The 15,261-nt window shown below is 41.5% G+C and overlaps 1 protein-coding gene across 2 annotated transcripts; it reads right to left on the reverse strand.

Annotated features, from left to right (window-relative positions):
- Positions 1–1,655: 1,655 nt before the first annotated feature.
- Positions 1,656–15,006, reverse strand: si:ch1073-376c22.1 (uncharacterized protein LOC100000126 homolog). 2 transcript variants are annotated; one of them, XM_059509436.1, is made up of 6 exons: positions 14,895–15,006; positions 14,724–14,804; positions 3,247–3,529; positions 3,019–3,164; positions 2,611–2,935; positions 1,656–2,078 (listed from the first exon to the last, which is right to left on the reverse strand). In XM_059509436.1, exons 2-6 carry the CDS (start codon positions 14,800–14,802, stop codon positions 1,925–1,927), a joined length of 987 nt encoding a protein of 328 aa, XP_059365419.1. In that variant the 5' UTR covers positions 14,803–14,804; positions 14,895–15,006; the 3' UTR covers positions 1,656–1,924. The 2 variants fall into 2 exon arrangements, with proteins under 2 accessions (XP_059365419.1, XP_059365420.1); XM_059509437.1 differs by having other exon boundaries at positions 14,939–14,964.
- Positions 15,007–15,261: the final 255 nt, after the last annotated feature.

Here is a 15,261-nt window from a genome sequence, read left to right on the forward strand (position 1 = left end):
TTTTAGACTGGTACTTTTACTTGTACTTAAGTAAAATTTCATTAATGTAATGGTACTTTTACTTGAGTAGAATATTTTTGTACTCTTTCCACCTCTGACCCTGAGCGCTGACCTGATCAGGCAGAGTGCAAATTGACCCAGTCAGAGAATGCCATGAAGAAGAGAGACTCAATTACTCTTTCAGTATTTTGCTGAATTACACATCTGGAGCTCCTGCCTAATCAATATGCTTCCTGACTTTGCTACTTGAATGATTTATTTTTTTTACACTGAGGGTCAGAAAGCCCTGCTAGTTTCTTTGATTGCATTTGTGTGTCATTTCATTTATCCAAAGGTTTGGCTGGTTAGTATGCTCCTGTTGACTTCTGATGGTAGGTTCTCATTAGAATAACATTTTTGTGATTTTTTAGACTTTCAGATTTGACTGCAATTGCTAATGTACTTGTAAACAGTGACAAAATAACTTTTAGCAAATGTACATATTTAAAAGTTAAAGGGTTACTCCACCCAAAAATCCACCTGAACCCCATGTTATTCCAAACCTGTAAAAGCTTCGTTCGTCTTTGGAACACAATTCAAGATATTTTGGATGAAATTTTGGTAGGCTTGAGACTGTCCCATAGACTGCCAAATAAATAACAGTGTCCAGGTCCAGGAAAGTATGAAAAGCATCGTCAGAATACTTCATCTGCCATCAATGGTTCAACCACGACATTATGAAGCAACAACCATACTTTTTGTACAAGAAGAAAAAATAACAACTTTATTCAACAATTCCTCTCCTCTGCATCTCTCCAAGTCAGCGTAGCACCATTTCCTCTTGTGGGAAAACAGCAAAAACCTGCACTGCATAGATGTTGTCCTCTCAGATTTTGCATTTAACGATAATGTGATTGGATATGCTGCATATTTTGTTTTAAAACAATTGGAAACATCAGGAAGTTTTTATATTTCCTTCTAAAGCCATTTTCTTATCACAATGCTTTATCACATCTAATTATTCCTTTTTACATATTTCAACCTTTGTTACCTTGACAAGAGTGTAATGTCTATTGAACGTCTATGAAAATGTGTATTTAATGTTAGCATATTGTTATATAGTATACAATTTTCATGTTCTTTAACTGGCACAAATGAAAATTTGTCATATTTGACAATGCATTGGAATGCTAAAACTGCTACAATAATTGTCAAAACTGTAGAGCTGTGCTTTTCGGAGATGTCCTTTTTGTCAAGTGATTTTAAAATAATCAGATTCACATTTTATCCTTTTCCACAACAGTCTTTGGTCCATAAAACTGTATATTGATAGATAGCTTGCAAAAAAATCTATCCAAGTGCTTTGAAGAATTAAGCACAGATGGTCTCCCAGAAGGACAACCTAATTTCAAAGCATACAGCTGCTCCAAATTCAATTATTTTGATGAAAAGTTATCTTGGAAAGTTATCGAATCAATATTGATCTTACAAGAAATGGACACTTTTGATTTAGTAATTTCTGTCATGTAGCTTTTGGTTTGGGATTAACAGAAACAGTTTACTTGGGTTTAACTCTCAGTTCAGGGGGAAAGAATCAAGCAACAATCTTTGCATAGTATTATTGCAATTGCATAGTTTCTTTCAAGTGAAGTTAAAGCAATAGTGACATCAAGTGGTTGGTATGAACAATTTTTTTATTCAGATAAGCTAATATAAACATCATAAAATTCATATTAGCTTACATATTTCACTGGAAGTAAAGTAAGACATTATTTTCATGTTAAGTTTAAGACAATGGTTTTGTTTCCCATGCAAATATCTGTAACAGGTATAGGTAACAAACAGGGTGCAGGCAGGAATTATAAAAATATGATCAGATCATAATTTATTAAGCATATATGAATTAGGTGGGTTATTTACCTGCTGAAGAAAGGCAAAATCAATATTATTCTGTTGGAATCCCGAACACCTCCACTTCACACAAGCTCAGAGTCCTGTTTTCCCCTGGAAGAGCCAAAGTCACATAACGGCCTTGAAATGCACCGTGACACCTGAACGTCCCCGTCCCTCCCGCAGGGATGAAGGAAACTTTAACACACCTGAATAAGAATGAGATAGTATAAATAAAATTATGCCTTAAGAATCCTACGTCTTCTATTTATGCAACACATTCTGTCTTCAGAATTCGGTTGTTCAAAAGACAACCTAATTTCCTCAAAAGCAAATTTCTTATTTAAACCACATATTAAGATGTGATGTTTTAATACACTGACTGTATCACAAAAAATAAAATAAAATAAAATAAAATACCCAGATTCCCATGATATCGTTCCTATGTACTGTTGTTGCTGTAGTTATGATGTGGACTCCACTACTTTTTAAGTTTAGAACGATTTCTAGTTAGAACGAATAACTTCAGCTTTAGTTTAGTCTCAGGAGCCATTAAATAGACTAAAACAGGTGCTGTGTTTAAAATGAAAGTAACTCAATATTACATTTTACTTTAATAGTTGAACTAAAGCAGTATCACATGGTGTTTGTCTGAGCACACAGCACACTTGCTCATGTAATATTGCTTAAATAATACACATGCTTTTACTAAGTCTTTATGCAAATAATAACACTCCTTACACCGGGTTTGCACGGCCCTCAGACTCTAGTGAATCTCCAATGTGAATCACCACTCCGTTCAGTTGCTCAGAACAGCAGTCACCGCGGTTGGTAAGAGCCACTGATGCAATTGTATACGTCTTCATAAGATCCACTCTCCACCAGGGATTACTTTCAGTGTCTGTTTGAGTGCAAGAGCCTTTCAATAGGTCATATTGGCGATTCCCATCAATGGCATTTTGTGCAAGACTCAGGCATGCCGTAGAACCTCGATTCACGCTGGACTGGGTGGCACGTCCATTTGGTGCCACGTTGATCTGTTCGGACTCTATTAATGCTACCATGTCTGAGATGTTATGAAGCATAAAAAGTTATAGACAGTGCTGTAAGACTCACTCTCACAAACATCATATTTGTGAATTTTTTTACCTTCAGAGACTGCGTACACCTCTACTTCACACAATGTCAGAATGCGGTCTACTCCTGGAAGGCGAACATTAACATACTGTCCCTCCATGGGGCTAATCTTGAATTTTTGTGTTTTCCCAGGCAGCATGGAGTACACACTTGCAATCCTAAAGAAATATACAAATTACTGATTTCATATTCTGGGTTTATTTTCAGTATGATTTAAGACAGCTTAACATGGTCTCTTACAGCTGATTTTGGTTGCCGTCATCGACAAGGCTGTTCCCAACATGAATCTCGGCTCCACTGATCCTATCAGCACAACAGTCGCCCTGGTTGGTGATGGAAACCATGACAATTTTGTACGGCTTTTGCAGGGTTACTCTCCACCAGGGATTACTTTTTGCAGTTATGTTAGTGCATGTATCATTTGATAAACTTGCTGCTCGGTTTCCATCAACAGCTTTGAAAGCTGTGTTTCCATTCAACAAGTCAACGGACTGATGGGTCACACCTTTTAAAGCAACATTTCCTATAAATGTCAGCACAACAGAGAATATTAATGGAAAATAAATGGCTTACATATATGAAAAACTACAAGAAACTTTCTATATAGATTCAGGTGCAGGAAATGTATGTAAACCGTCTCGGTTACGTATGTAAACCGTCTTGGTTACGTATGTAACCCTCGTTCCCTGAAGGAAGGACAGACACGTTATGTCAGTGACTGACGAAATTGGGATCTCGCTAGACTGACGAATCGCCTTCGAGTGTTAACAAAACAAGCCAATGAATATTGGTGTGCGAGATTTGCAATGCACACCCCGCCCCGCAGCGTGGGTATAAAAGGAGATTGCGTGCAGTCGCGCATTCAGTTTTTCGCTGAGGAGCCGAGACATTGTTGCAAGTAGCTCAAATGATAGAACGCTCGCTTAGCGTGCGAGAGATAGCGGGATCGTTGCCCGCATTCTCCAAGTTGGCTTGGTTCTATTGTTCTCATTTGTAAGTCACTTTGGATAAAAGCGTCTGCTAAATGATTAAATATAAATATAAATATAATAAATTGTGCCCCGGCCGTACAGCATAAAAGTGCATAAAGTGGTACAGCAACTGTGGAGATGGAACATAACTTCTCCATTTCCTCCTTCAGGGAATGAGGGTTACATACGTAACCGAGACATTCCCTTTCAGTCGGTAACATTCAACGTTACATCAATGTTAATGACGAAATTGGGATCCATATAGAAAACACCACTATTGCTGACCCCCTCCAGTGCCCTGCGAAAGCCGGCAAGTCACCCCACACCAGTTGGGGCAGAAGATAGGACAAGGCCTAGGCAGAGGAACCCGCACTGCTGTTCCGTACATTGAGAATTGGATAAAACTGGGAAAGCGTACCCAAGTAGGGGAACGCTACAGAACCACATCCTGCTACATATGGAAGTCCCTGTGGAAGACTCAGGCCACCTGGGCTGAGATCACTTCACAGCAGAGACGATGAGAGATCTCTGCCAGGGAAAGACACGGGCTCACCGTGAGGGAAGCCGTACCATGGAAGAATACACATGTGGGATCACCCCTCACCTTGTACCCTCTTGGCAAAGTGCCTTTCCCTTCTGCTGTCCTCAGTTGCAGACAAAGAGCTGGTTTGAGGTCCTGAAGCTTCTGCGTGTGGTCCACGTAAAGCGTGAACGGGACAGAGCAAAGAGATGGCTGGGCTGCCTCCTCCTGGGGCAGCGATTGAAACTTCACCACCTGATCCCTGAAAGGCGTGGTGAGAACTTTGGGCACGTACCCAGGCCGGGGTCTCAGGAGAACGTGAGAGTCGGCTGGCCCGAATTCAAGGCATGTATCGTCGACCGAAAATGCCCGCAGGTCCCTCTTGACTGAAGCCAATGCAGTGAGGAGCGCTGTCTTCAGTGACAGAAACTTAAGCTATACTGACTGCAGAGGCTCGAAGGCCTCCTGCTTCAAGGCTGCATCACACCCGGGTCAGAACTACTCTCATGCAGCTGCTTTAACGCCTTGGCCTGGTATACCTGCAGGAGGGCCATGGCGTGCAGGGCAGTGGTGGCCTGTCCAGCAGCTCCGTAAGCCCTGGCCATCCGTGTGGACGAAAACTTACGGCCCTGGACGGCAGGCGTGTATTACCCCGCCAGGCGGCAGCGCTCTGCGGGCAAAGCTGCATCACAAAAGCACACTCAACTGGGGGGATCTCCACATACCCCCTAGCCGCTCTGCTGTCGAGGGAAGTGAGGACGGAGGAGGCACTAGATCTGTTTCCGGCAGAAAAAGGTGCCCTCCAGGACTTAGTGACCTCCTCATGCACTTCCGGGAAGAATGGAACAGGTGGCTTGCGACGATCGGTGTGCAGCACCCCCAAGAACCAATCATCGAGCCTTGAACATTCGGGAGATGGAGGCGCCTTCCATGGCAACCCGACACTCTTATGGGCCTGTGCAAGCATAGCAGTCAGCTCTGGATCTGACTCGGGCAACGCCACTCTCTTAGAAGGAGGCAACGCAGCTGAATCCTCATCTCCAGAGCCTAGCTCGTCCCCCGATGCAGTGATCAACATCAGGTCATCTGCTGGTGGGCCAGATGAAGTGCTGGGTCCCGTCCTGTCTGAGGCACCAGCATCCGCATCGCAGTACACCAGCGGGCACGATATGCTGGAGGAGTGAGGGGCCTGTGGAGACTCACTCGGCAGGGAAGCCCTTACTGTTGTAGCGTATCAGACCCGAACCAGACAAATTAAAGAGTCGATCAGGACTGTGGTTGACACATGAGCCGAATTCCTCAGAAAGGCAACAGGAGGTTGTAAATTATTCCTAGTGCCACAAGTCAGAAGCAAGATAACCAACCAACCAACTCTTTCACAGAACAACTTTCAACATTAACACCACTAGAACAATTAGTGACAATTTCAATTCAGAGAAGAGATTGTCAAATTTGGGGCAAGTAATCAAGATGCAACGCTGGCCAGCACATGTAAACCCATTAGAGTAATAGACAAGATCCTTGGATTGACTTCCCCCCACCTAGCAGAACCAGACTGAAATTCCTAAGGGGACCTCTTAACATCTGGTCCCCACAGAACATCTTTTGTCAGAGAATGGCACAAGAACTGTCTTTTAATGAACTAAAAAAGACTAATTAATGAATATCAGTCTATTATATTCAGAATATCAATAACTATTGGATAGCTTAAGGATTCATATTCATGATTAGTATGTATGTGTTTGAATCTGTTAGCTTGAAATATTCCTGATCATCAGTTATTTGTCAAATGTATCATATTCTTGTTATAGGAATCATGTCCAAGATTAGACCCTGCAAGAGTGGGAAAATTCGGACCACGTGCTTGATAAGATAACATATGATTTATGATACCCGAGCAAAGACAATATCTAATTGGTCAAGACAACATTTGAGGTGTGGCCAAAAGGCCAGTTTAAATACTCAGGACACCATCAAATCATGCTTTTAGCTTGCGTTTAGCTTTTCCTATCAGTCATGCTGGCTTTTAGCTTTTAGCTTTGCTTCTTAGCTTTTGCTATTAGTCATGCCTGCTTTTAGCTTTGCTTCTTAGCTTTAGCCTTTAGTCATGCTTTTAATCATCACTGTTCGCGTTCTTTGAGCGCGGTTTCAGCGTCCTTCGGCCTGCACGCCTACTGCTACTTAGCCACGATGAGAAGAAACACCACCTAGTCTCGTCAAACTTTTCTTCTGTACTTTTACTTTAGTTTCTTTTCTTTTCCGTTGAGAGTTTCGTGTTCTGAGTTAAGTTTTGTAACGCCGTGTCTCCGAGTCTGACCTCGAGTGCCCATTCAACTTCAGCCAGCCCACAACTCTGCATTTTCAGCCAACGCCCACCATGGGCTTCCCAAGACGTCACTTCAGCGACTACTGAACTTCCAGCCAATCAGCAACCTCGGAAAACTTCCTTTCAATGACAACAAAGGGAACCCCTTTACACAAGAGATGCAAGTAACTCCTCCAGACTCACATTTGTACTGGTGTATCTAATATAATTTTAACCTCATTGAGGAACTCAATGCGAGGGTTAATTAAGTGATTGATGGCTGTTCAGGTCTATGCAATTTCACATATTGCTGTAAACTGGGGATTCCACATTTTTGTTCTCTTAAACTCATTCTTCCCTAACTTTCTATCTTCCTGCAATTTGTATGAATGTGTTAGTCCGTGTGCTTATGTGTTAGTTTAGTTTATATGTCTTAGATTTATCTAATAAAGCCTTATTCATATTGAAAAGAGAAGTATCTTGTGTTTTGTGCTTACAAGTTAATGTCTTAAACTGCCGATCTTGTTACTGTGCTAATTGATAGTGTTTTCACTATACTTTGGATATTAATATCCAGTGCAGATTTGATGTTAAACGGCTTGTTCAGTGAATCGCAGGGCGTCTCAGTGATCAGCCGTGAAACAGTGATTCTGTTCAAATTCCCTTTAAAACCTTAAATGATTCCCTTTGAGCTAAATTGACCTGTTTCCCTTACACTGTAATCCTCAAATCACCCTGGCCATGAGCCGAAGTAGCCCTCCTCTTGAAGGAGGAACTAGAACGGGGCATGGGGAGGGGGACTCCTCCTCGTTTGATATAGAGGAGCCTTGAACGCAACATCGCAACCACAAGGAGAACATGACTCATCCACGAACGCTGCCTCAGCGTGCTCGAGGCCCAGGCACGAGATGCAGCTGTCGTGACCATCAGATAAAACCAGGAAGCGATCACATCCAGAAATGCATGAGTGGAAAGACATCTTTAAAAAGATGCCCCGTCACTCGTGGAGCTGTTTTAGAATTTGCTCTTTTAGTTTTGAAAAAAACACTGAAGTGTTGAAGTGCCCAGGAGGAGTTGCAGCGTGACTGCAGAATGGGAAGCTGCAGCACAGTGAGAAAAAGCAGCAGCACTGGCAACTCCGTTGATGCACTGTAATGCCAACACTCGTCAAAAGGCTGTCTTGACGACACTCTGCTCAGAAAGCTGAAGGCTCAGCTCCAAAGCAAAAAGCTGAATGTGGGACTGCACGCGATCTGCTTATATGCCTGCGCTGTGGGGCGGGGTGTGCGTTGCAAATCTCGCACACCAATATTCATTGGCTTGTTTTGTTAACACTCGAAGGTGATTCATCTCTCTAGCGAGATCCCAATTTTGTCAGTCACTGACGTAACGTTGAACGTGACCGACTGAAAGGGAACTTTTGGTTTAGTACGGCTTTCTATATAATTTGGTCATAAAATAAATACATTTGTCTTCAGCGAAGTCACAAAAGAGCAGGGTACAATATCAAAATTTCCTGATATGATTCTGATTCATTTGGAAAAATATTCCTTATAATGCCATCTTTGCTTGCACATCCAAGAAAATGTATGTTTGTAAAATACACGGGACAGTGTTTTTTTCTGTTTGTAACTGTTCATTAAAATAGCCTGCCTCCTTAAAGTTATCAGTATGTTTTAGATCACTAAAAATTAAAGGCTCATTAGTGACATCATAAAAGACATTGTTCATAGTTTGGGCTGGTTGCTCAGAATATTTTTGATTGACTAAAGAACTTTCTCACAAGATTCATGTGTTTGTGAATAAGACTACATCGGCTGCCCTGTTGGTTGTTAAATCAGTAAAAATCATTGGTCATTTGTTCATAAATTGGACTACACTGAGCCTGACCCAGTAACCACACTTTGCTGACTGTGCACTTGACCACTTGTCTACTTGTGACTTTTATTTCCCCATATTTGGCCCAAGTGTTCAAGTGAACATAGCTCAGTCTGAGTGGCGCCGATACAGGATGGCTGCCTCCGTGACGTGCTCTGCAGTTGTTTTTGTGTTTTTGTTAGTTTGTCCTGTCTTTAGTTATATTCCTGCAATCAGTTTCACCAGGGACGAATTGCTGGATATTCGGCAACACACATCTCCCGATATTTCACCGGTTTTCGACTATTCTGATGTTTTGCTAGACATTCTTGTCGGCGGAGTGGCTGCCCTGATCACACGCTTCAAGAGGACGCGCAGGCGGGGAAAGCGAGCGGGAGCGCTCGTGAGACTCAGAAAACGCGGATTTCGAACGCCGTTGCCTAGCATCCATCTGGCAAATCTCCGCTCTCTACCCAACAAAACGGACGAACTGCTTCTGCTCTCTCGGACAAATAAAGATTTCTCCCACTCTGCTGCTCTGTGTTTCACGGAAACTTGGCTGAATGACACCATACCGGACAGCGCGCTCCATCTGCCGGACTTTCAGCTGTTTAGAGCGGATCGCGACGCAGAATCAACGGGGAAATCGCACGGCGGCGGGACATGCTTTTACATCAATGAACGGTGGTGTACAGATGTAACTGTGTTAAAGAAGACGTGCTGCTCAAATCTCGAAACGCTCTTCATTAACTGCAAGCCGTTCTATTCGCCGCGGGAGTTTCATTCGTTCATTCTGGTTAGTGTTTACATCCCTCCTCAAGCGCACGTGAGCTCAGCTTTACAGAAACTCGCTGAGCAGATCACAGAGACAGAACAACAACACCCAGACTCTGTTTTAATCATTCTTGGGGACTTTAATAAAGCCAATCTCTCCCGTGAACTGCCAAAATACAGACAGCATGTTACTTGTCCCACAAGAGACAGTAATATATTGGATCACTGTTACACAACAATAAAGGATGCATTTCACTCTGTTCCACGAGCAGCTTTGGGACATTCTGATCACCTTCTGGTTCATCTTATACCGACCTACAGGCAGAAACTAAAATCAGCTAAACCTGTATTAAGGACTGTAAAAAGATGGACTAATGAAGCAGAGCAGGATTTACAATCTTGTTTTGACCTCACTGATTGGAGTGTTTTTGAAGCTGCTGCCACCGATCTGGACGAACTCACAGAGACCGTAACATCATATATCAGTTTCTGTGAGGATATGTGTATTCCTACCAAGAATCAACTAAATTACAACAATGACAAACCGTGGTTCACTGCAAAACTCAGACAGCTCCGTCAGGCCAAAGAAGATGCTTACGTGAAGGGGGACAATGTCTTGTATAAACAGGCTAAATACACACTGGAAAAGGAGATCAAAGTGGCAAAGAGGAATTATTCTGAAAAAATAAGGACTCAGTTCACTTTCGAACGACTCCGCATCAGTGTGGAAAAGCCTAAAGAAGATCACCAATTACAAGGCACCACCCCCCAGCACTGTGGAAAATCAACGACTGGCAGACGATCTGAACGAGTTTTACTGCAGGTTTGAAAGAACACCCATCACCTGCCCTGAACACCTCTCCACACAACCGTTCACACCAATAACAACTCCTGCAACCAACCCTGAATGCCTCTCCAAACAAACGTTCACACCATTCACAGCTCCTGCAACCAACCCTGAATGCCTCTCCACACAACCGTTCACACCATTAACAGCTCCTGCAACCCATCCTGATCACCTCTCCAATCAACCGCTCTCACCATTCACAACTCCTGCAACCAACCCTGAATGCCTCTCCAAACAACTGTTCACACCACTCACAACTCCTGCAACCCACCCTGAACACCTCTCCAATCGAGCGCTCTCACCATTCACACCTCCTGCATCCCCCCTCTCCCCCACACCTGCAATACAGATCAGCGAGGATGCGGTGCGCCAGGTCTTCAGGAAGCAGAAAAGGAAAAAAGCACCAGGCCCAGATTGTGTTACACCAGCCTGTCTGAAATCCTGTGCTGACCAGCTGGCCCCCATCTTCACAAAGATCTTCAACAGATCGCTGGAGCTGTGCGAAGTCCCTTCATGCTTCAAATGCTCCACCATCATCCCCATCCCAAAGAAATCCAAAATTACAGGACTAAATGACTACAGGCCTGTGGCTCTAACGTCTGTAGTCATGAAGTCATTTGAAAAACTGGTGCTGGCCCACCTGAAGGACATCACTGGACCCTTGCTGGATCCTCTTCAGTTTGCCTACAGAGCAAACAGGTCTGTGGACGATGCAGTAAACATCGGACTGCATTATGTTCTGCAACACCTAGACAGACCGGGGACCTATGTGAGGATCCTGTTTGTGGACTTCAGCTCTGCCTTCAACACGATCATCCCAAACCTCCTCCTGCCCAAACTAACTCAGCTCTCCGTGCCCACCTCCGTCTGTCAGTGGATCAACAGCTTCCTGACAGACAGGCAGCAGCTAGTGAGGCTGGGAAAATACACATCCAGCACCCATACAATCAGCACCGGAGCTCCCCAGGGCTGTGTTCTCTCCCCACTGCTCTTCTCCCTGTACACTAATGACTGCACATCTAAGGACCCCTCTGTCAAGCTCCTGAAGTTTGCAGATGACACCACACTCATCGGCCTCATTCAGGACGGTGACGAGTCTGCTTACAGACAGGAGGTTAAAGAGCTGGCTGTCTGGTGCAGTCTCAACAACCTGGAGCTTAACACGCTCAAAACAGTGGAGATGATCGTGGACTTCAGGAGAAACCCCCCTGCACTCCCCCCACTCACCATCATGAACAGCACTGTGACTGCAGTGGAGTCATTCAGGTTCCTGGGCACCACTATCTCTCAGGACCTGAAGTGGGACATTCACATTGACTCCATTGTGAAAAAGGCCCAGCAGAGGTTGTACTTCCTTCGCCAGCTGAGGAAGTTTAACCTGCCACAGGATCTGCTGAAACAGTTCTACTCCACCATCATCGAATCCATCCTCTGCACTTCAGTAACTGTCTGGTTCAGCTCAGCTTCTAAATCGGACCTCAGAAGACTACAGAGGGTAGTCCGGACTGCTGAGCGAATTATCGGTACAACCCTCCCATCTATTCAAGAACTGTACTTATCCAGAGTGAGCAAAAGGGCTGTTAAAATCACTCTGGACCCCTCACATCCAGCACACTCCCTCTTTGAACTGTTGCCATCTGGTCGACGCTACAGAGCACTGAGCACCAGAACGACCAGACATAGGAACAGTTTCTTCCCTCAGGCAATCCATCTTATGAACAGCTGATAATAACTGTGGGACACACTACACTATTTATATTTATATACACTACACTTTTTATCCAACACACATACTTAGCGTACACGTAAATCTTTTGCACATAATATACATGTACATACATGGAACACACTATACTACTTATATTTATATTTATATACACATACACTTATTTATCCAAACACACATACTTAGCGTACAGTTACAATTTTTCCACATAATATACATGTACATACATAAATGCTCTTTTTAATATACCTGCCATACATTGTCAATTTGTATATTGTCAATCCTTACCCACCTATTTGTATTTTTTTGTATTTTTTATTCCTTATTGTGTTTTTTGTTCTGTCGCTGTTATGTTGCACTGCGGAGCTCTGTCACGAAAACAAATTCCTCGTATGTGTGAACATGCCTGGCAATAAAGCTCATTCTGATTCTGATTCTGATTCTGATAATGTATCAAAGTTAAGTAAACTTTTTACAGAGCTTTATTTACATTTTGATTTTGACTGCTATAAACTTTAAAACAAACTTCTGAATGTATGTTAGTAGTCCCTATGTAACAGAAATAGAATTAATAATTGTTGCAATGTTTTATGTTATATTACCAAATTACATGTAATTATATCTAATTAAATAAACCTTGCACTGGGCACCTGAGTCCTGAACATGAATGAAGGCAAATGCTTAGCTTTAAATACCACATTGAAGTGGTATTAGCGGCTTTTGCCGACCTCGTTCTTCTCACTTTTCCCATCACATGTCACATTAGAATTTATTTTCAATAAAAATGAACAAAATGTTCTAAAAGTGGAAGTAAAGTGCCTAACGAGTGTTTAATAATGATACAACTATTTATAATTGTAATAAATATAATAATTTACAATCTGTTATAATTGCATCCTGTTAATGTATAACAATACTGAGGTGCAAATGTATCTGCCAGTATAAAGTATAACTAGCATCTAATTATTATTTACACTTAGCCTGTTGCAAAGAACTGCTACTTTTACATGGTAAATAGAATGTCATGATTTTCACTGTACATTTTTTTTCTGTAAGTAGCATCTAGAGCTTCTTGCACTTAGCCTACTGTAAATAGATCTATCACTAAGAAAGTTTGTTAATTCCACTTAGTGTAAATAGCCACTGCCATATTTTTCTTACTCTTTTGGCAGATCATTTGTAAAATAAGAAAAATGCATTTAAAATATTATTATTAACATTATTATTTTATAAATATATATATTTTTTCCCCATGAGATACCATAAAATGATTAGCTATTAGTTCATTAATCTAACGCTCTGCCAGTTTTCTCCTGTGATATTATAACACTGAGAAGAATTACATTTGTATTGAGTCTGAAGTATGCAGACGGCTTTTTGGCGGGAGCTGTTGCCATGGTGAATCGTAATATCTGCGCTCCATTGATAATGGCTTTTTATAGTTGTGGTGCACGCGCTTAACTCAGAGTCAGTCAATTTAGAGTTGATTAAACCAACTCATTTCAGCTGTTCTGTAACTGAAAACTCAGAGTTTCCCATCTCAGGGTACGTCAACTCAGAATTCAAGTTTAAACTCAGAGTTGGTTGAACCTCCTTAGTGAAACGGGCCCCTGGTCTTATCTTTGTTTTTTATTTTTAAAAATATGTTTCATGTTTTTTAATGATTGCAGTTTTTTCTTTTCTGCTTTCCATGTCAATACAGACTGTGTATCACATTCAGAGCTCAGTGAAAATATGATTTTGCAAGGGTACTTTAGGTTCAGCAGCAACAAAGACAACAACAACAAAAAACACAAAGCAAAGTTTGCCAGAATGATCTCTTATCTGCATCTCTGTCTGATATTGTAACTTTTTGCCCAACTGAAAAGCTGACTTAGATGACATCATGTTGTTTTACATGCAGTTATAGGCTTTCTGTTATTCCTAATCTTAACCTTGAGACACAAATGATGGTAACTCGAGCATTATCCATTGAACTTTAACCCTTGTTTCACAGGCAAGGCTTAAACATAGTCCCAGACTAAAATACACGTCTGAGCTGTATTAACTGAAAGAAACGTACACCGACATATCTTAAAATCTGTCAGTGCCATTGATTTGTCTCAAGATGCACACCAGTATTGTTTTTTAAGGCACATTTATAAAAGATACCTAAATGTCCTAATTAAACTATGGCCTAATACTGTGAAACCAGGCCAGATCTTTAATCACTGAGGCAACTTATATGTTAAATAAACTTCAACATCACAAGCCTTAGTCACCCCAGATACAATATAGTGTATAACATTTTTGCATTTATGATTTTGAATTTAGTAATCATTTAAAATAGAGTGACTATATGTCCTCTTTTTCCAGTACATGTTCTTACCTTGAATTCTAAATTGCCTAAATTGTCTGAGTTTTGGCTCTTTTTTGCTATTGACTCTATACAGTCTTCATACATAATATATATATTTGCATTGCTTTGACTGTTCTCTGTAGATCCATCCTTCCCGCATGCCATGATTGGTTGATTATGTACAATGCCTGCGTGCTATTGATCAAATGTCTTTTCAGTCATTACCTTTATAAAGTATGAAAACACCTGGAAAACAAAGCCAAAGCCTTGACAATTTTGATAATTTATAATTCACAGGCAGGACATGCCAAGGAAAAAGATGATGTATGATCAAATTAAACAGATGAATGTCAAAATGAAACAATTAAACATTGTTTACCTGAGATCCGATAGGCCATACAAGGTCCCACAGAGATGAATAGCATCCCAGCCACCATCAGAAGCTGAAACTCTGCCATACCTAGGAAACAAAGATAGAAAACACAATACTTTAAGATTCTTCTTGTTATTCTGCCTGCAATAAATACTTTAAGATGACCAACTAAACTACCATTAATATATTTTCTATGAAATTTTAGAACAAGTCTGCGGTACCCCCTGAGATTTGCGTCCTCTCTACTGTTTTATAGTTATACTGTTTATCTTTGTAAGATGTGGCAGAGATCAAGAAGTTTTGACACCAAGGGTGTGTCTACTAGATATAGATCACAAGTTACCATTATTATGCAAATCATTAGGGTGTGTGTGTGTGTGTTTTTATTTTTATTTTTTAGGATATCTATATTAGAATGCCTAATCGAGATTTTTGCAGAATCAGTATAAATAAATCAAGACAAATTAAATAAATTGCATAAGAATTGGGAGTTTTAGAGTTTATACACAGAACCTTTTCATTGAAAAGCTGAAACCATTGATTT

The sequence above is a fragment of the Carassius carassius genome, chromosome 25 (genome assembly GCF_963082965.1).
Source record: "Carassius carassius chromosome 25, fCarCar2.1, whole genome shotgun sequence".
Lineage (NCBI taxonomy): Eukaryota > Metazoa > Chordata > Actinopteri > Cypriniformes > Cyprinidae > Carassius > Carassius carassius.